Genomic DNA, 25,988 nt, shown 5'->3' with positions numbered 1-25,988 from the left:
CCCCTCCTCCCGATCGGATTGGGCAGGAGGGAGCCCAAGCCCTCCTGCCCCAGTGACCCCCTGTCTCAATCTGTGCAGGAGGGAGCCCAAGCCTTCCTGACCCAGCGAAACCCCCTATCCCCCATCCCCACTAAGATACGGGCAGGAGGAATCCCAGGCTCTCCTAACCTTGATGCACTCCCCTCCCACAATCGCTCCCCCTGAACCAATTGGCCTACCACCCGCCGACCCCTCAACACCCCCCCCCACCCTCAACACCCTCTCCATACCTGAAAAACAGTTGGACGGACGGGTCCCTTGCCCATCCGTCCGACAGGCCCACCATCCATCAAATGGCGGGCCATAGGGCCTGATTGGCCCAGGCGCCTCAAATCCTGCCCACAGGTGGGGCCTGAGGCGCCTGGGACAATTGGAATTGGCCCAGTAGCCTTAGGCCCCTCCTGTGGGTGGGGCCTTAGGCACATGGGCCCAACCAGGCCCATGTGCCTAAGACCCCGCCTACAGGAGGGGCCTAAGCCTACTGGGCTAATTCCGGTTCGCCTAGGCACCACAGACCCCACTGTGTGCAGGGTTTGAGGTGCCTGGGCCAATCAGACCCTAAAGCCCGCCATATGACAGATGTCGGGCCTGCCGGACAGATGGGCATAGGACTCGTCTGTCCGTTCAACTGTTTTTCAGGTATGGAGGGGTGTCGAGGGTGGAGGGTGATGACGAGGGGTCGGTGGTGGGGTTGTGGGGTCGGCAGGTGGGGGGCCAATCGTGGGGAGGGTGCACCGAGGGTAGGAGGGCCTGGGATCCCTCCTGCCCGCATCTTAGTGGGGGTAGGGGATAGGGGGTTTCGCTGGGGCAGGAGGGCTTGTGCTCCCTCCTGCCCCGATCATTGTCGGGTGGGGGGGTTGTTGGGGCAGGAAGGCTTGTGCTTCCTCCTGCCCAGATCGAGTTGGAGGGGGTCGCTGGGGCAGGTGGACTTGGGCTCACTTCTGCCCCAATCATTGTCGGGCGGGTGGTTAGTCACCGGGGCAGGAGTGCTTGGGCTCCCTCCTGCCTGGATCGAGTCAAGTTTGGAGGAGAGTCATTGGGCAGGAGGGGTTGGGCTTCCTCCTATCCAGATCGAGTCGGGGGAGTCGCTGGGGCAAGAGGGCTTGGACTCCCTCCTGCCCGAATCGAGTTGGGGGGGGTCACTGGGGCAGGAGGGCTTGGGCTCCCTCCTGCCCGATCGTGTCAGGGGGAGAGGTGGATCGCGGCAGGAGAGATGGCTCATCTCTCCTCATGCATTCATTGCTGGGCAAAAGTGGATTCTGTAACCGGTGTCCTTTTTGACAGACTCCGGTTTCAAAATCCAGCTTTTAGGTGAAGGATTGGCTCCTCCTTCCCCTAAAAGCTCTTGTTGGACGTTTGGGACTTAGGGTTTTTGATTATATGTTGTTAGTGTAGACCAGGGATCTCAAAGTCCCTTCTTGAGGGCCGCAATCCAGTCGGGTTTTCAGGATTTCCCCAATGAATATGCATTGAAAGCAGTGCATGCACATAGATCTCATGCATATTCATTGGGGAAATCCTGAAAACCCAACTGGATTGTGGCCCTCAAGGAGGAACTTTGAGACCCCTGGTGTAGACGTAGTGGTGGTCTGGGCATTTAAACAGCTGAACGTAGAGGCAGGCCATTATAAAAAAAAACTCCTTTTGTGTTTTTTTGAGAATGGACATTTTCCCTGCTTCTACTTTCAACGTTTAGGGGCTCATAATGAAAATCATAATGAAAATAAAAAAACGTCTAAAAAGTGGCCTAAATGGGTACTTGGACGATCAAAAAGTCTGATCGTCCAAGTACCCATAATCAAAGCTGGTTTTAGACGTATCTAAAAACAGCTTAGGCCTTCCCCTGCCTCTAACGCAGAGTCAAAAGAGGCATTTTTAAAGGAGGGGAAAGGGTGATTGGTGGGCGGAAGGTGGGTCAACCTAGACCTAAGTGTACAACGTATAACCAAAACTTTAGGCACGTTGCCTAGTCAGCATTTATACGTTTTGATTTAGACCAAGTCAAAACAGGTATAAGTGCTGAAAAAGGGTCCGCTGAGCTGATCACTGCAGCTCAGCGGCTCCAGCAACCTGCCTATCGCTGCAGGAGAGATGGCTAATCTCTCCTGCTGCGATGGTGATCGCCCACCCCCTTCCAAACCGCAATTCGGGGTGAGCTTCGTGGCAGGGCATCCCCCTGCCGGTTATCCTCACCCCAAAGTGAGCTTTTTATCAACACAACTAATATACTACTTTATCCTAAAGCAAAAAATAAATAAATAAATATAATTTTTTTTTCTACCTTTGCTGTCTGGTTTCTGCTTTCCTCATTCAATTCCTTCCATCCACTGTCTGTCTTCTCTCTGCGTCTTCCATTTGCTCTGGTTTTGTGCCTCTCCCTTCACTCCCTCCCAATTTGTCTAGCATCCATCTTCTTCCCTCCACTCCCCCCATAGTCTGGCATCTATGTCTTTTTCCCTTCCAGCGTCTTCTACCCACTCTCTGTTCTCCATTTCCTTTCAGCTTCTTCTCCCCACTCTGTCTTCACCATTTATTCCTTTCAGTGTCTTCTCCCCACTCTGTTCCCCATTTCCCTTCAGTGTCTTCTCCCCTCTCCGGCTTCCCCATTTTTTCCCTTCAGTGTCTTCTCCCCACTCTCTGTTCCCCATTTCCTTTCAGCGTATGTTCCTCTCCAACCTTCAGCATCTGTTCCTTTCTTTTCCACCACCACCCTTCCCTCTCGCCACCTCGCTGCCCTTCAGCACCCCTCACGTGGTCCGAAAATCTCCCTCCCTCCCCCTTACCTTCTCGATGCGTTTTAAGTTACTTTCCAGAGTAACTTGCTCAAGGCACCGGAGTCTGCTTGCAGTTGCGTGCATCTGTGGGTGGAAGCTTCTCCTCTGACGCAATCGGAAGTTGTGTCAGAGAAGAAGCTTCCGCCCACAGATGCACGTGACTGCAGGCAGGCTCCGGTGGCTTGAGCAAGTTACTCTGGAAATTAATGCACCACGAAGGTAAGGGGGAGGGAGGGAGGGAGATAGATTAGGCTGGTAGGTAGGAAGGAGGGAGGGGGCTGCGTGCAATCGGTGACTGCGTGCGTTCCCTCCCTAAACTGCGGGAACAAGGCCATTCACAGCTCCATGGGGCAAATGCAAGCAGTGTCTCACTTCCGGTCCACCACACAATTGTTTCCCACGTACTCACCTTTATAGGACCCCCAGGGATCACTGAAGAAGACTTTTTGTCGAAACGCGGACTGTGTTGGGTCCTGTATCCCTAGCGGACTAGATCCTTTAAGGCTCTTATGTGGATGATTTATTTTTATGTGGATGAAATTATTTTATGTGGATGATTTCAGTGTACCTTTGGAACTTTGACACTTTCAAATAAAGTCCATTTAGGAACATCGTCACTCCAGGTTTTTTTTGTTCTCTGGATTTTCTTCTTTGTGGATATTTTGGAGTCAATTCCTTTTGTTTTTTGCTTGTCCCCGTGCCTGCAGTGAGCACTTCCCCCCACCCCACTGTTCCGGTGGGTTACCCACAGCTACCCACAGGTAACAGCCACCGTTTCATTCTCTACCCTGGTTTGTACTGTATATCATCCAGTCCAGGTGATTTCTTTAACTTGTTGATTTGGCTCAGTACGTCTTCAAAGTTCATTGAGATTTCTTTTAGTTCCGCCACATTGTCACCTTGGAGAAACATTTTTGGTTCCGGTAGATCTCTTATTTCTTCTTCTATAATAGTGGTCTCAAACTTGCGGCCCGCCAGGTATTATTTTGAGGCCCTCGGTATGTTGATCATAATCACAAAAGTAAAATAAAACAGTTTCTTGATCATACATCTCTTTAGCTATAAATGACAATATTATTATTAAGACAGGGCTCCTTTTACGAAGCTGCATTAGCGGTTTAATGCATATAATAGCACATACTAATTTGCCGGCTGTGCTAGCTGCTACCACCCCCTTTGAGCAGGTGGTAGTTTTTCGGTTAGTGCGGGGGTTAGCACGTGCTAAAAAGTTGCGGGTGATAAAGCCGCTAACGCGGCTTCGTAAAAGGAGCTCTTAGTCTTTAATAAGACATTAACTATTTTTTCTGAGGCCCTCCAAGTACCTACAAATCCAAAATGTGGCCTTGCAAAGGGTTTGAGTTTGAGACCACTGTTCTATAAAGACCAAAGCAAAGAATTAATTTAGTCTCTCTGCTATGGCATTAGTGCCACTTTTTGTTCCTTGATGATTCAGCTGTTCCACAGATTCCCTCACAGGCTTTCTGCTTTTAATATACCTGAAAAAGTTGTTACTACGAGTTTCTGCCTTTTTGGCAAGTTTCTCTTCATATTCTTTTTTAGCCTTCTTTATCAATACTTTGCATCTAACTTGACAATACCTATGTTGCTTCTTATTTTCTTAATTTGGATCCTTTTTCCATTCTTTGAAGGATGTTCTTTTGTCTTTAATAGCCTCTTTCACTTCACCTTTTAACCAGGCCAGCTTTCAATTGCTCTTTTTTCCAACTTTGTTAATATGTGGGCTTCCATGATAGTATTTTTAAATAATGTAACAAAGTATACAAGGGAAATTCCAATTAACTAAGGTGATATACAAATACCTCTCATTAATCACCTTATACCTTGAATAAATTATTTGTATGTAAAAAATAATAACAAGGATAAAAAAAATAAAAAAAAACTCGACTAGAGTTATGGTTGTGGGTCTGAGCGTTCACTTAAAAGCACATTTGGAGTTTTTTTATTTTTTTATCATTGTTATTATTTTTTACATACAAATAATTTATTCAAAGTATAAGATGATTAATGAGGGGAGAAATTTTTAAATAATGACCATGCCTGATTTAAAGTCTTGACCTTTGCCGCCAGTTCTTTTAGCTTCTTTTTAATCAATTTCCTCATTTTATCTTAGTCACCCTTTAGAAAATTAAATACTGCTACAGTAGATTTCTTTAGTGATATCACTCCAGATATCACTGTTTCTCAGTGGATCCAACACCGTTACCTCTCGCAATATACCCTGCATTCCACTAAAGACTAAATCAGTTGCTCCAAAAACCAGTCATTTATTACATTAAGGAATTTTACCTCTCTAGCACTATCCGATGTTACATTTATCCAGTCAGTATTGGGGGTAACAACACAAAATTTACTTTCTTCTGATATAAGGAGAAATTACGGTTCCAAGAACTAGAGTATTCACTTAATAGTGGAGAAAAAAAAACCTTAGTATAAGCTACAATTAGCTAGGACTCCACTGCTATAGCTTCACACAGCAAATGCAGTAGATGCACCTCAGTCATCGGTCAGAAAAAAACTCCACTTAAATAAAGCTCAAGAACTAGAACAGTACCTCCTTTACACCGGATCAATATGAGTCTTCAGTACAAAAATATATCAAACAGGCACTACAAAAACAATATGATGCTGTGGAACTTGTGACCTTAGATGTGGTGTTATTATATACTAATATTCTTCAAGATGAAGCATTTAAAGTGGTTGAGAATTCCTTGCTTTCAGGTATATGTTCTTTTTTGTTCCTCCTGAATTTTTGGTAACATTGACTTCTTTAGCGATGACCAATAACTATTTTTTGTTTGATAGAAGATTTTACATGCAGAAGAAGGGTGTGGCAATGGGTGTATTCTTTGTGTCAGCTATTGCAAATCTTTTCATATCCTGGTTTGAAGACCAATGGGTTTATTCATCTCCCTTTTTTCCCATGTGCTATGTTGGTGGCACTATCTAATATAATAAAACGCTAGCCGCGCATGCGCACTCCCTCCTGCGTGTTCCATTTTCCGTGCGCTGTAGGGCCCCGCAGGTAGGAGTGCGCATGCGCGGCTACCGTTTTATTATATTAGATATTGGCTGCTGGTAGGGGCTAGAGTGATGCTGAATCTCAAGGTATTGCATGGAATGGGTTTTGTTTAGGGTTGTTAGGGTTGTTTTTGTTTAGGGTTGTTGTTTGGTCTGGCCTGCTCCCTGCTCGCCTTGCCGTATTGTATTTTTAAGTTGAAAGATGTGGCGGTGGCTCCTCTCACGATCCCCGCCTGCTTCGGATTTCCGACGCAGGTGGGGATCATGAGAGGAGCCGCTGCCGCGTCTTTCAACTAAAAAATACAATACGGCAAGGCACGCAGGGAGTAGGGCAGACCGAAGCTCCGAATTGAACTGCCAGTTAGCCGGCTCCCTTGCCGGAGTTATTTTTCAGTTTACAGGTGCCGCCGCAGCTCCTGTCATGAACCGCACCTGCTTCAGAGAAGACTTCCGATGCAGGCGGGGATCGTTAGAGGAGCCACGGCGGCACCTTTAAACTGAAAAATAACTCCGGCAAGGGAGTCGGCCAGACCGCAGGAAGATTAGAGGGATGGAGAAATCCTGCTGCTGCACAGGGAAATGGAGGGGGAGGGAATGCTGTGGCTGATGCACAGGGAAGTGGGGGGAGGGGAAAAATGCTGCTGAAAGGGAAATGGAGGGGGAGGGAATGCTGTGGCTACTGCTCAACAGGGAAATGGAGGGGGAGAGAATGCTGTGGCTACTGCACAGAGAAGAGGGGGGAGGGGAAAAATGCTGCTCAACAGGGAAATGGAGGGGGGATGCTGTGGCTACTGCACAGGGAAGTGGGGGGAGGGGAAAAAATGCTGCTGAACACGGAAATGGAGGGGGAGGGAATGCTACGGCTGCTGCACAGGGAAGTGGGGATGGAAAAAAAATGCTACTGCACAGGGAAATGGAGGGGGAGGGAATGCTGCTTCGGCTTTTGCACAGGGAAGTAGGGGGAGGGAAAATGCTGCTACACAGGGAAATGGAGGGGGAGGGAATGCTGCTTCGACTTCTGCACAGGGAAGAGTGGGGGGGAAGGGATAAAATGCTATTGCACAGGGAAATGGAGGGAGAGGCAATGCTGCAGCTGCTGCATAGGGAAGTAGGGAGGGATTCAGGAAGAAAGACACAGGGGCAGGGAGAGAGACAGCCAGCCAAAGGGGGCCAGGGAGTGAGATAGACAGAAAGAAAGACAGCCAGAGGGAGAGAGACAGAAAAAAAAAGACAGGGGTAGGGAGAGACAGAAAGAAAGATAGACATATATTCTAGCACCCGTTAATATAACGGGCTTAAAGACTAGTATTGATAATATTTTCATGGTATGGACTGGATCAGAGGAGATGTTCAGATTATTCATTCAGTACCTCAAAGGTTGCGCCCTACTATTAGTTTTGAGGCACATTGGGATGTACAAGTAGTTATTTTTTTTTTGGATGTTCAAGTGCTGTCACATTTTGAGACTTCTGTATTTATTAAACCTACAGTACATAATAAAAGGTTGCATTTTACAAGTGTGCATACACCCGATATATTTCCAAATTAGAATTCCCTTCTCTCATTATGTTATCGAAGGATCAGTTCATCTGATGAAATCTATCAAGAGAAAGTGGCTGGACTAATGAAAAGGTTTAGGGTGAGAGGATATCCTGATCATTTGGTAAAGAAGGCAGCCAAAAGAGCATAGTTTAATCATAGGGAGCAATTTCTGAGAAGTAATCAGTATTCGATGAACTTGATATAATAGCTTGTGTTCATAAATACAATATGATTACACCACAAATAGTATGCTTGATTAAAAGGCATTTAGGCATGCTATCTATTTTTCCAGTTTTTTGGAAATCTACTTGTTTTTGTTTACACATAATTTTATGCCCAGCAGAGGTCTGGGCACATAGGGGGCAGAGGAGGGAGGTTTATGGAAAATACTCAAGAAGTGTTCAGTGTGTGATCTTATGCTTGAAACATCTGTGTTTAAAGATCCAAAATCCCATAAAAAATCCATCTGCAATCTGTTACTACTTGTACCTCAATGAATGTGATCTATGCGTTAATTTGCCTTTGTAATTTTTTATATATTGGGCAGATATTGAGGCAACTAAAAACTCATCTATTTGAACAGAGACATTGTGGGACTACCAATAAGATGGTTGAGCCTCTGTTGGAACATTGCATGTCTACTAGACATGTCTTTTCTTTATTTCAATGTGTGGTGCTTTAACAACTTCAGATGAGTTTGTGTAGAGGTGATATTTGTTGGCAACTACGGCAGAAAGAACAATGTTGACTATTTTATTTTCAACACCAAAAGGTCTGAATCCCATGACTGAATGGAAAGCCTTTTTCTAACTGGATCATTTTTTAAATGATGTCATCACGCTGATGACGTGCTGATTTATTTACCCTGCATATTATTAGTAGGCACTTCACTGGAGAGTCGCCATTGAAGACATTGCTTGTAATTTAGCTCTTAGGAAGTTTTTTTCTCCTGAAGATGCAGAAGGCGAAATAGGGTACTCCTGTTGAGATTACAATGTAAATGAAACAGGCACAACCATTGGATATTTCAAAGATAAGTTCTATGTACTTTGGGATTGTTTTTGTAGTGCCTGTTATTTGATATATTTTTGTATTGGAGACTCATATTGACCTGATGTAAAGGCGGAACATTTCTAGTTCTTGAGCTTTATTTAAGCAGCATTTGCTGTGTGACGTTATAATAGTGGAGTCCTAGCTAATAGTAACCTGTACTGAGGTCTTTTTTCTTCACTATTAAGTGAGTACTTTAGTTCTTGGAGCCTTATTTCTCCTTATATCGGAAGAGTAGATTTTGTATTTATTTTTTTCTACTCTAACCCTTTTTAAATTTTTCTTGAATAATTGAAATCACCCATTATTATACTGTTGCCTGATTTGCCAGCTTCACTAATCTCTGTAAATATTTCTTCTTCTATCTGCTCATTCTGTTTTTGGTGACGTTAGTACAGCCCTACCTGTACATTTTTTCCCTTCACACGTAGAATTTCTATCCATATGGATTCCATGCTGCAAACTACTAAGACTGCCAATGAAGCTGTCCTCTCTTTTAATACCATTTTCTCCTCTACTCTAAATATAGTTCTAGATACCCTTGCTCCTCCAATCTCATATCCTGTTAGGCATCCAAACCCAGCCCTGGCTCACCCACCGCATCTGCTACCTGCACTCATGTGCCCATTACGCTGTACGTCTCTGGCTTAAATCCTGTGTGCATGCCAATTTCATACATTTCAAATTCATGCTGACATCATTCCAGTCTATCCTCTCGCTGGCCAAATAAGAATACTATATCCGAGGGGTGTGGCAAGATGGCGGCGGTGTGAGAACCGCTAGTGAGAAGCTGTGATAGAACCGACGACAGCTGGCACCTTCCACTGAAGTCATCTTATCTTTTGTAGTTCTTTTGCTATGCTGCGAATATTCAAAAAGGAAGGGGGTGATAAGGACCGTTCCTTTGTCGGCCCTATCTTTAATACCCATCCAGCAAACTGTCGACTGCTTCTTCGTGGTTTTGCCTTCGGTTGCTCAACATGCCAGAGGAAGTGACCTGGCTTTGGGGGAAGAAGTGGGAGAACCTTTTCCCCTAATGGGACTCAAAACATCTTTATCCCCCCTCTGGCTCCATCCAACCCTGCGTGTCCAGCCTCTGCCAGGGCTCAGTTGCAGGAGGACTACAATCCCGGAAGGGAATCTAAGGAGCTTCCTAGCGAGGGCGCTGAGCCAGTAATGGCAGGGCAGCTGAAGATTTCAACACCAACAGAGAGAGAGGGAATTCATCCCTCTCTCACGGAGGCGTCCTTGGAAGACATTTGGTTACTCCTTCAACGGCTGGAGTTTAGAAAAATCACTCTACAGAGTACTCACTGATCGGTCTGATCACAAATATACTTTATCACCTAGATCATAACTCAGTCATTCTGTTTTCCTTAGATTTGTCAGCAGCATTTCACACTATTGATCATGTCTTACTTCTTGATAGACTGAAGTCCATAGGCGTCTGTGACCAAATACTCGACTGGTTCAGCTCTTTTCTTTCTAATCAATCATCTATAGTTACCTTTAATGGCACTGTCTCCAAACCTTATACTCTTAATTATGGTATTCCTCAAGGATCCATTCTATCTCCATTATTGTTCAATATTTTTCTATCACCTCTACTAAATCTATGTCAGTCTATAGGCTTCACCACCTTTAAATATGCCGATGATATTCAACTTTCACACCCTCTAAATCCAGAAAATAAAGAGGAATTACTCAAGATTAATAAAAAGCTTGAGAGGGTTAAACAATGGTTTAATTCCAACATGTTAGCTTTAAACATACAGAAAACAAAAGCTTTAATTTTTCCATGGAAAAAGGGAATAAGCTTGAGTGCCCCTTTCACCCTCGATAATATTCACTTGGATTTGGTAACATCTTTAAAAATAATGGGTGTCATCATCGATGATACATTTTCTTATCATGAACACATACCGTCAAATCTTGCTTTTACAGGCTGCGAATGATTTGCTTGATTTCTAGGCTTCTGGAGCCAAAATCGCTAAATATATTAATTCACTCTTTAATTATTGCTAAACTTGATTACTGTAATTCTTTATTAATAAATATCATGTAAAAAGATGTGAGGAGACATCGGATCCAAGATGGCTGCTGCTATCTGATTGCCGACGGGACGCCTGAGAGTGCCTTCCTTACCTTTTGAAGAATGCCAAAAAGAAGAGGCAAGAGCATTGGTGGTGCCTCCCAGCGCTCGGGACTTATGATAACTACAGTTGAAGACATCTTTAGACGCCTCCAACTTGAGCAGGCTGGTTCGGGGAATTGCCCGTTGGGAGCGTCAGCAGTGAGGAGTACTTCGGCGGGCACCTCCCCTTCAGCCGTTCCCACTGGGAGCCAGCTCTCCGCGAGAGGACAGTATGTCCGACAAGGCAGTGTTCTCCCCTCTAGAGGCCAGCGTATCAGAGGGCTCGCTACAGGGAACAATTCCAAAGGATTTTTCCCTTTTGGAAGAACCAGCGACCGGGACAACCTTAACTAAGGAGGAACAAGGTACTGGGGAGGTAAACAGTTCAACTGAGCAATCTAGTATTGCACTAATAACTTCCTTTGCTCCTGTTAAACCCCCAGAAGTCACTCTAGATTTGCTTTGGGATCTAGTTTCTACTTTGGGAAATTCCCTTAATCCCCAAATAAAGATTTTAGAGAAGGAATTAAAAATACAGAAAGAAGAAATTATTTTGAAACAAGACATTGTATTAGTAAAGACTGAAATTCAGGAAGAAAAGAAGGACTTAAAAATGATTAAAAGCAACCAAGACCTATTTGTAAAAGATAATCTAATTATGAGGAGAAAATTGGAAACACTTGAAAATAACAGTTGGATTAACAATTTTCAATTAATTAATTTTCCAAAGGTTTCATCAATTTCTCCAAGAGACATGATAAAGCGTTACTTTCTTGAAATTCTTAAAATTCCTGAGAATTCTTTACCACCACTGTCAAGAGTATTATTTATCTATAAAAAAAATCAGGATCCTCAAAAGAAAAATGATGATGGTAAACCACAGGAAAGTTCTCTGGATGTTACAGCTTTATTGGAACAATCAGATAGAGAAGTGGCCAGTCCAGCCACTCTCTTATTGACTGTAGCTCTTGCTCCAGACAAAGATTGGATCCTTAAACTTTTCTTTAAAAATAGATCTAAGGATTTTCTTGGTTTCCATATTCAAATTTTCCCTGATGTCTCGAGACAGACTCAAAAGAGAAGAAGGGAATTTTTATTATTGAAACCTGGCGTGACCCAGAAAGGGTTTTTTTTTCTTTCTTAGATACCCTTGTAAATGTGTAATCAGATATCGTACTTTAAAATATGTCTATTTTGAACCGGCTCATTTGACGACTTTCCTTTCTATGAAGCGCCTTGAAAAAGAAGAAATATCTGCGTCCAAGTAATAATTTAAGCTCTCTTTTGTAACAGATAATGTGATTTGATTTGATTGTTATATTGTATTATTATCACTCCTAAATTCCTAAGTCTTGGATCCAATTTTAAGGACTAGTGTGCAATTAAGTTGAGGAATATATTTCTTTGAAGTTTGGGTTTATTTTCAGGATTGAAAATAATATTATGTTTTTTCTTAACTGCACTTTCTGTACAAGATGATATGCTTGTTAAATAATGTGAAAATTTATAAATAAATAAAAAATATCATGCAAAAAGAAAAGAAGCATTTTCAGATAATCCAGAATACTGCCATTAAACTCATTCATAACGGTAAAAAATATGATCATGTCACTCCTTTTCTGATTAAATCTCACTGGCTCCCAATTAACTATCGTATTACTTTTAAAATTTTACTCTTAGTATTTAAAACCCTTTCCACTAATGAACCTCAATTCATTAATAAATTACTTATCCCTTATAGCACAACGCGTTCTCTCTGGTCCACTAATCAAAAACTCATAGTAGTTCCCTCTTTGAAAGTTATTGGAACTCGATGACATGATATATTTTCAGTGATGGCTTTGCAATAGAGAATGACACGGGGAAAAAAATCTGTCCCCGTCACCGCCCCGGCCCACCATCCTCTGCACCGCCCCATCACTGCCATTCCCTTCACCGCCCCGTCACCGTCACCGCCATCCCTTTCACCGCCCCATCACCGTCCCCGCTGCATCCATATAAGCCTTAGTACTGTAATATTTAGCTTATTCCTTTCTTATAAATCAAAGTTCCTGCTGCTGAACTAGAGAAAGAGATGTTCAGCTGGCAGGGCTTTGTTTATAAATTTTTATCCTAAAGCAAAAAATAAAAAAATAAATAGAAATTTTTTTTCTACCTTTGTTGTCTAGTTTCTGCTTTCCACATCTTTTCATTCAATTCCTTCCATCCACTGTGTGTCTTCTCTCTGCGTCTTCCATTTGCTGTTACTGTGCCTCTCCCTTCACCCCCCCCCCCAATTGGTCTAGCACCCATCTTCTTCCCTCCGCTCCCCCATAGTCTGGCATCTGTCTTCTTCCCACTCTGTCTTCCACATTTCCCTTCAGAGTCTGTTCCTCTCCACCCTCCTTCAATGTCTGTCTTATTCCTTTCCACCACCACCCTTCCCTCCCTCCTTTACCATCTGTTCCTTTCTACCACCCTTCAGCTCCTCTCGCGTAGCCTATCTATCTACCTTCCTCCCTCTTATTTTATTTTATTTTTTATATATATTTTTTATTCATTTTCAAGATTACATTAAGTGTTAAAATATATTCAATCACATAAACAATAAATACATCACTTAGAAATAATCATTGACACATCTCACAAATTCTTATCCCCATCCCTATCCCAACCCTCCCTCCCATATATTCCATTATTATATAAAACATGTGATAATAAAATACCCCCTCCCTGCACCTTAAATTAACAAATAATATAAGGGAACCAATTTTAAATTAATCTTTACAATATTTCGTTAATGGTTTCCACACATCCTGAAACTATCTATCTACCTACCTCCCTCTTATTTTCATGGCACGTTACAATGTAATTTGTGCAAGCCACTGGAGCCTGCGAGCTCGGTCCTTGTCCCATCCCCACAAACTATCTCGCTTCTGTGCTCCTATTTTCGCCATTTCTAATATCTCCCCTATGTATCTGCCATTGCCCCCCCCCCCGTGTCCATATACCATCTCCATGGCATGTCCCCTTTATGTCTCTGTCCCTATGCCCCATGCACATAATTTCCCCTCTTTCTGTTACCTTCCTGTGTCCAGATTTCCCCAATCTTCCTCTTCCATACCAGTGTGTCTCTTCTTTTCAACCCCATCTAGCTTTTTTCCCTCTTTCATCCCCCTCCCCCCTGCTTCTAGCATCTGGCTCACCTGCCTATCCTTCCCTTTCTTTCCTGCTGTGGGTTTTTCTTTCCGTCTTCATCCCCTTGGCCCAGAATCCTTTTCCCTTTCACTCCCTCCTTCCAGTTTGAGCCAGGAACACGGGCGATTGCACGGTCCCCGCAGCCCCCACCCACCTGCCCAATCGATCCTAGTGTTTAGCCAGCTCTCTCCCTTCTCCTCACTTTAGTTTGCAGGCTTTCTTTTTCGGCGACCTGCACGCTTTCCCAAAGAGCCGCGCACACGCAGCTGCTCAGTGTTCAATCTTCTGCTCTGCTGCAACTTCCTGTTTCCGGTTGCGTCAGAGCAGAAGATCGAAGCTGAGCAGCAGCAGGTGCGCGACTCTTTGATAGCGTGCGGGTCGCCGAAAAAGAAAACCTACAAACTAAGGTGAGGAGAAGGGAGAGAGCTGGCTAATCACTAGGATCGATTGGGCAGGCGGGTGTGGGCTGCGGGGACCGCGCGATCCTTCATGCCTCACTGCGGGGACAAGACCATTCACTGCTCCATGGGGCGGTGAATGGCCTTGTCCCCGTCCCCGCAGCGACTGCTAGTTTTTGTTCCCCGTTTTGGCGGGTTACCCGCGGCTAAACGCGGTGGCCGCGGGTAAACCGCCACCGTGTCATTCTCTACTTTGCAACTTTGGAACACTTTGCCTCAGCATGTAAGAGAGGTAAATGATTTGCGTAGTTTTAAAAGTAACTTAAAGAGTTTCCTTTTTAAAGATGCTTTTAATCTTTAAATTATGTTCAAATTTTATATTAGTTTCCTTCCAGGTTTCCACTTTTCCATCCCTAATGTTCTTTCCATTTATGGTTCTCCTCTGTACTTTAAAACATTGAATTGTAGTTCTGTCCTTTTTTACCTTGTGTATTGATTAGTCTGTAAGTCTGTTTGTCTAACCCATTCTAAATTTTAAATGGTATGTCTAAATATATGCTTATATTTTTTATTAATGTATCTCGCTTAGTAAAACTAAATAAGCAATTCATCAAACTAAAATAAAACTTGAAACCTCGATGTCTAAAACAACTGAGGAGGTAATAAATATTAATACCAAGCTTGACAATCTTACTAAAACTGTTGACTCAGTGAAATTGGATTTCTCAAGCCAAACTAAACAAATGCAGGATAATATAAAGCAGTTGCAAACATTTAAAAATGCAACTATTAAAGATAATTCCTTTACACATAGAAAATTAGAACAAATTGAAAACTATAATCGGAAATTAAATCTTCGCATCTTGAATTTTTCATTTTCCCCTGGAACTTCACCTATAGATTTCCTAAAAAGATATTTAATTGAAAATTTGAAAATTTCCTCTGATAATATTCCTCCACTAAACAAGATTTATTATCTTACGAATAAAAAGATGCCTCAAAAAGAGATGGAGAAACAGACTGAAGGAGAGAACCAGACTGATTTTGGGAATGTGACTGCTCTTTTGGAACAGACTTTGAATGCAGATACTGAAAGAGCTACTCTTCTAATATCTTTTGTTTTTGAACAACTCTTATAAATATGATTTTAAGACTATACTTCAAGAATTCTCAAAAATTATTTGGAGAACGACGGATTTGGATATACCCAGATGTTTCCAAAGTTACCCAAGAGCGAAGAAAAGATTTCCTTTCCTTGCATAAAGAGACTCTTAAATTGGGGGCTACGTTTCTTTTAGCTTATCCCTGCAAATATTTGGTGAGGTATTTGGGAATTAAGTATACTTTTTTTCTCCAGACCACTTGAGGGAGTTTCTGAAAGTCAGAAAGATCATTAAGGACTGATTAAGGAATGGACTATTAGCTAGATAGTAACCATTTCACACTAAGCCTTTTCCTTTGAATTTATTATACTTTAAATTATCTCCATTATAAAGGATTCCCACACCCACATAATTATGGTCTAAGAAAGGGATAAGTTACATCTCTGTATTTTGATAAGTTTTTTGGTTAATTGGTAAAAAATTGTTTCCTTCCCTGGATTGCATGGAACAAGATCATTCTTGTGAATTGATGTGGAAATTCAAATAAAATAAAAAAATAATAATACTATATCCACTTAACCACTTATCTTAGCTCCAATCCTCACCATCTTTTTACTACACTAAACTCCCTACTCAAAGCACCCTTGCTGCCTATCCCCCTTCAATTTCTCCTGACAATTAGCTGTCACATTCTTATCCTCTTTCCCTATCCACTCTTTTGACCTTATCGCTCCCACCATTCTTTCCTTCCTTTCCTCAAACAACTCATGATGAACCTGCAACTGTTCCCGATGCCTTCAAACATGCGGTGGTTAAGGTGCTTCTCAAAAATCCCTCGCTGGACCCTACCTGCTGCTTAAGCTATCATCCTGTCTCCCTTCTTCCATTCCTATCCAATCCTTTTTTTTCCGAAACGCTTTACTGCTGTTGGCTTTTTTGGCAAACTTGATACACACAGGCATTCCGTCGATATTATTCATTTTTTGTGGCATTGTTTAGCCCCCCTATTTTACCATGGACCCCTGACGAAGGTTTGTCCGAAACACGGACCGTGTCGGGTCCCTTTATTGGTAAAAGGGTTTTATATATTGTGTTCTTGTTATATTAAAATTTGCCTGCGTCTTGTACACAGTCTGCAGTTTTGTTTTGTTTGCTCCCGATGCCTTCAAACATGCGGTGGTTAAGGTGCTTCTCAAAAATCCCTCACTGGACCCTACCTGCTCCTCGAGCTATCATCCTGTCTCCCTTCTTCAATTCCTATCCAAGCTACTTGAATGTGCTATCCTCCATTATTGCCTTGACTTCCTTTCATTTTGTCTGACTCTAGGTCCTCTACAATATGGCTTTTGCCCTCTACACTCCATAGAGACCACCCTTATCAAAGTATGCAGTGACCTGTTCCTGGCCAAATCCAATGGCATTTACTTGATCTGTCTGCTGCTTTTGATATTGATATTCACTGCTTACTCCTTGATAAACTGTCTTCACTTGGATTCCACAAATCTGTCTCTCCTGGTTTGCCGCCTACCTCTTCCATCACACCTTCAGTGTATGCATTGGTAGATTTTCCTCTGCTGTTGGTGTACCACAGTGTTTTCTTGGGACAACATCTCTTATCTTTCTACATCTCATCCCTCGGCTTCCAGTATCACCTATATGCTGATGATTCCCAGATCTACCTGTCTACTCCCAAAATTTCACCAAAAATCCAGTAGTCTCCTTATGTCCGTTTTAGCTTGCGTTAGTATTTTTCGTTTAGCGCATGATTAACGCGTGCAAATCTTTAGCGTGTGCTAAAAATGCTAGCACACCTTAGCTGCCTGGATGTCCCACTGCCACCTGAAACTAAACAAGTCCACGATTGAACTGCTTCTCTTTCCTTCCAAACCCTTCACACCGCTCCTCCATTCTCCTCTGCTCATAACCTTGGAGTTGTCTTCGACTCTGACCTCTCATTTTCTGTGCACATTTATCAGACTGCTAAAGCCTGTCTCTTTATCTCTATAGCATCTCCAAAATTAACCCATTCCTCTCGGAGCACACTATCCGGACCCCTTGTCCACACCTTGTAACCTCATACTTAAGACTACTGCAATTTACTAACAGGTCTCCCACTGAACTGACTCTTCCTCTTGCAATCTATACAAAACTCTGCTGCATGACTTATCTACTTATAATCTCACTAAACTCACCTCACCTCTCTTCTAAAATCACTTCACTAGCTCCTTATCCACCTTCACATACAGTTCAAACTCCTAGTACTACTGTGTTTCCCTGAAAATAAGACACTGTCATATTAATTTTGGGCCAAAAAAGGCACTGGGTTTTATTTTTCTGGATGTCTTATTTTTTCATGTATAATAATAATCTCTCCCTTCCTCTCCTCAAACCCAATTCTTCCAATTTCCTTTCTCTCCCCCACATGTGCAACATCTTTCCTCCCCCTTCACCCATTCCCTTGTGCAGTATCTTTCTATCCCTCCTCCCATCCCTTGTGCAGTAGAACCCTTGCAGCTTCTATCCCTCCCTTCCATCCCATCCCTTGCAGCTTATATCCCTCCCTTCCTCCCATCCCCCCATGTAGTATCTTTCTATCCCCCACCACTCCCCCAGCCCCATCTCTCCCTCCCATCTGAACCATGAGACAGAAATAAATACTTTATAACAAACCAGCAGTTTCAGCAACAATCTATACAGGCTGCTTCGCGGCCTGGGCTGTTCCTCTGCTGTTTCACTGATGACATCATCAGCAAAGCAGCTTGTCTAGACTGCTGCCAAAATTCCAGTTAGTTATAAGGTATTTATTTCTGTCTCATGGTTCGGATGGAAGGGAGAGATAGGTCGGCAGGGGGAGGGTAGCGGAAGGGGAGGAGGAAGCACTGCTGCTACTGGCGACTAGGGCTTATTTTCGGGGTAGGTCTTATTTTCGGGGAAACACTGTAGCCTACAAATGCAGCCTCTCTCCTCTTCTTATACATCTCCCCGAGAACTCCATTCCTCAGATAAGTTGCTTTTATCTGTACCCTTCTTTGACATTGCCAATACCAGACTTCATTCCTTTCCTCTTGCTACCCCATATGCCTGGAATAAATTACCTGAGCCTGTGCGTCACGCCCCTTCTCTTATTCAAAAGTAGGCTGAAAATCTATCTTTTTGAGATAGCCTTCAACTCATAACCCTACTCCCCACTGCCCTGTGCTCACCACCCTACCCAACAGTTTAACCATCCCTGCTAACTGTAATCCCTAACCTAGCATCCTGTTTGTCTGTCTTTGTTGATTAGTTAACTTATTTGAGCAGCTACTGTCTCCTTTGTGACTGTACAGCGCTACGTATATCTGGTAGCACTCTAGAAATAATAGTAGTTGTAATTTACATCTTGACAATATTCAATGCAATTTTGGGTTAGTCATATGATTTCTGTTTTAAAGTTTTACATACCTTTGCTGATGAACTTGTTCTGGTTTCTATCCAGAGTTCCTGAATGGCTGTGAAAAGGAACTGCCGAAAGAGATTTATACAATTAAATATTTATTTTCTTAACTTCTTAGCAAATTTAGTATATTGTTTCTGACTTCTTACCCCCAAAATGGTTGTCATCTTTGCTTTGCTTTTCTTCTGTTGCAGAGTCAATGCACCCCCACAATTCTTCCAACAGTTGTTTTATTTTTTCTGTCATATAGAAAGAAAATTTAAAAAAAAAAAAACTTATAGGACATCAACACACTCAAACTACAAGTCATCACTTTTCCTAAGGGGAAGGAAAATGTTCGCCAGAAGCATTTCACATTTCTCAACTGCCTTCTTTATACTTCTGATGTAGGAAAAATAATCTACATCAAGTCAAAGAACTAGAAGACACCTTCAGAACATTTGTATTAGAGTTTTTATACTTGTATAGTTTGTCCCTCTTCTCCCTCTGCCTTGTACTCCTCTTCCCCTAACATCTCTTCTCTGTTCCTAAAATCCATATCTCATCTTGACAACCCACAAATCTCAAGAACATAAGAAAAACCATCCTAAGTCAGATCAAGTCCATGATATCCAGATTCTTGTCTCCAATAATCGGGTCAAACAGATTCCACAGCTTAACTGACTAATATAATATGAACACTCTATGAACTTACGGAATACTTCTACTTCTGTGTAAACAACTTGGCACTTCCTGGCCTTGCAACACACAAATTGACGTTAACATGATTAATGTTATCAGATGTACACTGCTATATTCTCTAATTCGTTGTACGAAATATACACTTGATTGTATTTACTTGATTGTATTCACTTGATTGTATTCACTTGACTGTATTTACAGTTTCTTTATTGTAAACCGCCTAGAAGTCGCAAGATTGTTGGCGGTATATAAGAATAAAGTTATTATTATTATTATTATTATTAATATAAGAAAAAAATATTTTCTGATTTATTTTCAGTTTCATGTGCTTATGTCAATTCAATGCTCTAGGAACAATAGGGTAATTTCACAGATGCTGTGGAGGCCATGACAAGCGCATCCATAGTGACTCTCTTCCAATGCAGTTTAGTCTTAAGCAACTATGGTAAAATACAATTTGCCTGTGCCAGGTCTTTCTTGGAGCACTTCCAAGAAAATGTTTTAAATGATTCCGGAACTTGGCTGCGAGGCAGATGGAGGTGCAATTGCTTTGCTCTCCCCTTAGAGGCACCTAAAGCACAACTATCAGCAATTGAAATATTGATTCTTCACCCCCAAAAAATTCTTTTTCAGAATTTGGGAATTATGGCAACAGGGAGACAAATGCGTCTGGAAAATGCTTTTTGCAGCATTTGGTTCGGTTAAGAGGTCAAAGCCTTATCCTCCTACACCATCTAAAATACCACTTCCAAAGGATTCCACTGAACTTTAGAGCAGCTGATAGGAGAGATGAAAAGTATTAAAGAAATACTGCAAGACTACTCTATCAAGTTACAAGACAACTCAGTTAAACTTTCAATAGTTCAGGAGGAGATGACAAATTTGGCAAAACAAGTACAAGTCTCTAATGCTCGTTTGGAAAGCTTAGAATACATGGTATCTGAAACTGAAGCAAGCAGATCACAAAATTATCCTGCGTTTGACTAAAGACCTCGAGGATCTTAACAATTGGAGCAGAAGAAAAAAAAATGTAAGATTGCTAAGTCTTCCAGAGGGAGCAGAGGGGGGCAGATACTATCAAATTTCTGGAAGATTTTTATCCTAAGACACTCTCTTCGAACTTTAAACAGCCGTTGGAATTTAAAAGAGCACACAGAGTGCCATCATTGTAAAATAATGGTCAGAATGGCCCTAGGCTACTAATCTTTAAGGTACTGTGATTTCCACAAGCTCTGGAAATTTTAGGGGCTGCCAAAGAGAAAAGAGGCACGTATTTTATGGCAAAAGGCACGTATTTTATTCTTATCTGACTTTGCAAAGGCCACTGCAAATACAAGGAAGCAATTTTTGATGCTCCGCCCACAACTAAGGCAGATGGGAGCAACATACTATACCCGGCAGTGATGAGGGTTACACACTCTAATAAGACCATTCATTATGAAGACCCTGTGAAACTGCAAGAATATATTTCTCAATATGCAGATGGAATGTCATGAACTTCTGTAATTCAAACTTGAAAACTTTGAGGATCATTTTTGTTTTATTTCATATTTGGTTAAAACATTGTGGAATTTGTGAGGAAAGATTGATGCTTATTTTAATTGGAAGATTACCATGGTTACAGGAGAGTTCCACAGATAAACTGTTATTTTATGGAAGTAAAGTTAAAATTCTAAAACGTTCCGAATGACTCATGACAGCTGGGAAAAGATTCTGTTTGATCTAGGATCCTCAGTGCCAATAACAGAAAGCGCTAGTAAGCTTTTACCCTGTAAAGAAAAATGGCGATTAATTGACTAGAACAAAGTGCAAAGGACACTAAAATGGTTATATGGATACAATGCTCTGGCTTATAATGCTATATGATGCATGATTATATAGTAGTGGTAACTGGATGTATGAATGGGTAAATAGGTATAGAGTTATTTTGGGTTGGAGTTTCTAGGGTAGTTGTGAATGAAAAGTAAATAGAATGAATGGGTAAGGTGGAGTATGCGATTACTGTGTGATTGAATAAGTATTACATGAGATGGTTTATGAATTTAGTTTTTATTAATGTATTGACTTGTCAGTTTATTTAATTCATTATTGCTATAAGGTGAGGTCTTAATTTCACCTTATTTATTTGATAAGGTTTTAACTTAATATCTAGGGTTGTTACAGTGGTTCATGAGATATTCCTTTTCTATAGATGTAATTTATTATTTTAAATAATTAATTAGAGTAATAATTTTAAATAACATGAACATAGAATGTGATACTACTTAGAGAATGACACGGTGGCGGTTTACCCGCGGCTACCGCGTTTAGCTGCGGGTAACCTGCCAAAAACGGGGAATGAAAATTAGCAGCCTCTGCGGGGACGGGGACAAGGCCATCACCGCCCCGTGGAGCGGTGAATGGTTTTGTCACCGCAGTGAGGCATAAAGGATCGTGCGGTCCCCGTAGCCCCCACCCGCAAGCTGGCTCGATCATTTAACCAGCTTCCTCTCTCCACCTCACCTTAGTTTGCCGGCTTTCTTTTTCGGCGACCGGAACGCTTTCAAAAGAGCTGCGCACGCGCGGATGCTCAGTATTCAATCTTCTGCTCTGACCCAACTGGAAACAGGAAGTTGCAGCAGAGCAGAAGATTGAACTTTGAGCAGCCGCGCGTGCGCAGCTCTTTGAAAGCGTGCCAGTCGCCGAAAAAGAAAACCGGCAAACTAAGGAGAACTGGAGAGCAGTAGCGTACCAAGGGGGGGGGGGCGGGAGGGGCGAATAAGGTAATGGTGCCAGGCCTTGGAGCACCGAGGCAGACCGCTCCTCCCCCCTCCCAGTCGAACCCCCGCTGACCCTCCTATCTCTCCCCCCCAAGTGAACCTTTCCGACCCTCCCAGCGAAAGCAGCAAACCTCCCTTCAGTAGCGTCGGCTTTCTCCTCCCTCTGCCGCATCACTGATGACATCATCAGTGACGCGGCAGAAGGAGGAGAAAGCCGTGAAGGAGGTTTGCTGCTCTCGCTGGGAGGGTCGGAAAGGTTCACCGGGGGGGGGGTTGATAGGAGGGTCAGCGGGGGTTCGGCTGGGAGGGGGGAGAAGCGGTCTGCCTCGGTGCTCCATTACCTTCTTCGGGCAGCAACAGCGTTTACAATTCGCTGCTGTTGCCGGCTTCAGGCCTTGTACTCTGCCGGGTCCTGCCTACTTCCTGTTTTCATGAAGACAGGACCCGACAGAGAGGAAGGCCTGAAGCCGGCAACAGCAGTGAATTGTGAATGCTGCTGCTGCTCGATGAAGTTCAGGACATCAGGACATCGGGGAAGGAGCAGGGAGAAATCGGCTGCTGGCTTGGGGGTGAGGGTAGGGAAAGAATCGTGGAAGTGGAGAAATTGGCACGATGGCTTTGTGGGGGCTAGGGGGAGAGAGAAAGAAAGGCAGAAATAAAGAGGGGAGCCAGGGGGAGAGAGAAAGAAAGAGGGGGGGGGCAGGAGAAAAAAGAAGAAGGACCAGAAGAAGGTCCAGAGACTCATGAAATCACCAGACAAAAAGGTAGGAAAAATGATTTTATTTTCAACTTAGTGATCAAAATGTGTCCGTTTTGAGAATTTATATCTGCTGTCTATATTTTGCACTATGGCCCCCTTTTACTAAAATGCAATAGCGGTTTTTAGCGCAGGGAGCCTATGAGTGTCGAGAGCAGCGTGGGGCATTCAGCGCAGCTCCCTGTGCTAAAAACTGCTATCGCAGTTTAGTAAAAAGAGAGGGGGAATATTTGTCTATTTTTGTATAGTTGTTACTGAGATGACATTGCATAAAGTCATCTGCCTTGACCTCTTGGAAAATCCGCGGAATATAAATGATAATTAACATTTTCTCTGCGTACAGCGTGCTTTGTGTTTTTAACATTTTATTGTTGGTAGATCATTTTGACTTGGCCACAAAGGTAAGGGGGAGGGAGGGAGGGAAGCTGCTGAAAGACATCTAGTAATCCTTGCAGGCTTGTAAAATCATGTTTTGTTATGTGACTGGCATTATCTAGACTTTAATTTCTATGAATGAATAGAATGAAAATGATATAAAATTACTTGCTTGCGGGGACCTTGTGTTCCAGCTCACACAAGGAAGGAGGGGGTGAAAGGGAAAAAGTTTCTCTTCCTTGGAAATAGATTCTGAAGTGACCTCATCAAAGAAGACCAGCACCAAATGCACAAGAAATCCCTTAAACAATGTCAAAAGAGACCAAAATAGAAAACTGCTACTGCCTTGAGACTCCATTATTGAAGGAATCAACTTGAAATCACAGAAGAGACAGGAAAAGGTTAAATGCCTCATGGAATCCTCAGGTACAAAACACAAACCAAATTGTGAATGAAATCAGAGCAGACAGTAAGAATTATAAAATTGATGTCATTATCCATCTGGAAAAAAAGGCATACTAGAAATAATGCCTCAGCAATACAATTTTCAGAAGTTCTATTTGCTCATGGTAAGGGAGAAGAGAGACTGCTAGTGATGGTGGGGGGACTGATAGAAGATATGAAAGAAGGGTGGTAGAAAGGAACAGATGGTAAAGGAGGGAGGGAAGGGTGGTGGTGGAAAGGAATAGAACAGACATTGAAAGAGGGTAGAGAGGAACAGACCCTGAAAGGAAATGTGGAAGGCAGAGTGGGGAGAAGACGCTGGAAGGGAAGAAGACAGATGCCAGACTATGGGGGAGCGGAGGGAAGAAGATGGGTGCTAGACGGTGACGGTGACGGGGCGGTGAATGGGATGGCAGTGGCGGTGACGGGGTGGTGAAAGGGATGGCGGTGACAGTGACGGGGCGGTGAAGGGAACGGCGGTGACGGGGCGGTGCAGAGGATGGTGGGCCGGGGACGGTGCAGTGACGGGGACAGATTTTTTCCCCGTGTCATTCTCTAATACTACTCAAGGCTTAAAGTAGTGTATTTGATGAATTATTTTATTCTAGATTGCTATAGGGGCTAAATGATTTATATTATACATTGATCATTTGAATATTTAGTGCTTAAGTTAATTAGATTTTGTTTTAGTTTTACATAATTGAAAATTATAATTATTTAGCACTATTTATTAAATGGGGATGATTAATTTTTGGGGAAGTTTTAAGGTGCCTAGGGGAGGATGGTAATTGCTAGTCTGTATGCGTGCACCCAAGTTTTAAAGATACTTAAAGGGATGGGTTAGAAGAGGGATTGGGATAATTTTTAGTTTAGGATTCTGGATGTGTATGGAAAGATTAGTTATCATTTCAACAAAAAGGATATTAATTTTCTATTTGGTAGTACCTATATATATATATAAAAGGATATGACTTTAAAATTATACTCATTAAATGTAAATGGACTCAATCACCCCACCAAAAGGAAAAAGGTTAATTTTCTGAAAAGCCAGCAAGCAGATATTTATTTTATACAGGAAACTCATCTATCAGCAGTGGAAGTGGCTAAATTAGAAGGGGGGTGGATAAAACATTGTTTTTTTGCTCCTCCAATAGGGAAAAAGCAGGTGTTGCAATTCTAATTAATAAAAAGATTTCTGCTAAATTTGATAACTTTAGGGCAGATCCAACGGGTAGATGGCTCTATGTAAATATGACTTCAGGAAAAAAATATCCTGACGCTTCTTAATATTTATGCACTGAACACTAATCAGGCAGATTTTTTAAAAAGCTCCAACAAACAATTCTGTCCCTGGCTACGTCTAATTTAATCGTAGCTGGAGACTTCAATGCTGTCATGGATCTGATAATGGATAAACAACCAAGTAGACAATTAAGAACATAAGCAGTGCCTCCGCTGGGTCAGACCATAGGTCCATCCTGCCCAGCAGTCCGCTCCCGCGGCGGCCCAAACAGGTCACGACCTGTCTGAATCACCAGAAGGGGCCCCTTTCCACCTTGGTTTCTCATTAAAGTCCTATCTTCCCATCAAAGTCCTCACCCTCTGGTCTTGCCCATGCACGACCTGGTTGGCTTTCTATACTTATTACCTGGTTAGCTTTCTATACTTGTGTTACATCCCAGCACCTCTCTCAGTATCCCACGATCCCTTTATCCCTCAGGAATCCATCCGATCCCTGTTTGAATCCATGTACCGTACTCTGCCTGATCACTTCCTCCGGTAGCGCATTCCAAGTGTTCACGACCCTTTGGGTGAAGAAAAACTTCCTTGCATTTGTTTTGAACCGATCTCCCTTCAGTTTCTCTGAATGCCCCCTCATACCTGTTGTCCCCCTCAGTCTGAAGAATCTGTCCCTATCCACCCTCTCTATGCCCCTCATGATCTTGAAGGTCTCTATCATATCTCCCCTGAGCCTCCTTTTTTCCAGAGAGAAGAGCCCCAGCCTATCCAACCTCTCAGCGTATGGGCAGTGTTCCAGCCCTTTTACCAGTTTCGTTGCTCTCCTTTGGACTCTCTCAAGTACCGCCATGTCTTTCTTGAGGTGCGGCGACCAATACTGAACGCAGTATTCCAGATGTGGACGCACCATCGCTCGATACAATGGCATGATGACTTCCCGCGTCCTGGTTGTTATGCCCCTCTTTATGATGCCCAGCATCCTGCTGGCTTTTTTTGAGGCTGCTGCGCACTGTGCAGATGGCTTCAGTGATGCATCCACCAGCA

At 42.7% G+C, this 25,988-nt stretch overlaps 1 protein-coding gene across 7 annotated transcripts in view; it reads right to left on the bottom strand.

Annotated features, from left to right (window-relative positions):
• ICE1 (interactor of little elongation complex ELL subunit 1) overlaps positions 1-25,988 on the bottom strand; it is a 964,399-nt gene that overhangs the window by 363,873 nt on the left and 574,538 nt on the right. For all 7 annotated transcript variants that reach the window (XM_033929748.1, XM_033929749.1, XM_033929750.1 and 4 more), the window contains 2 exons: positions 18,839-18,928; positions 18,698-18,757 (listed from right to left, as the gene is read on the bottom strand). In XM_033929748.1, coding sequence (XP_033785639.1) covers positions 18,698-18,757; positions 18,839-18,928 — 150 coding nt within the window. The remainder of the gene's footprint in view (positions 1-18,697; positions 18,758-18,838; positions 18,929-25,988) is intronic.

The sequence above is a fragment of the Geotrypetes seraphini genome, chromosome 2, assembly GCF_902459505.1.
Source record: "Geotrypetes seraphini chromosome 2, aGeoSer1.1, whole genome shotgun sequence".
Lineage (NCBI taxonomy): Eukaryota > Metazoa > Chordata > Amphibia > Gymnophiona > Dermophiidae > Geotrypetes > Geotrypetes seraphini.
The sequence above is the reverse complement of the archived record's forward strand: the minus strand, read 5'-3'. Positions and strand labels throughout refer to the sequence as shown.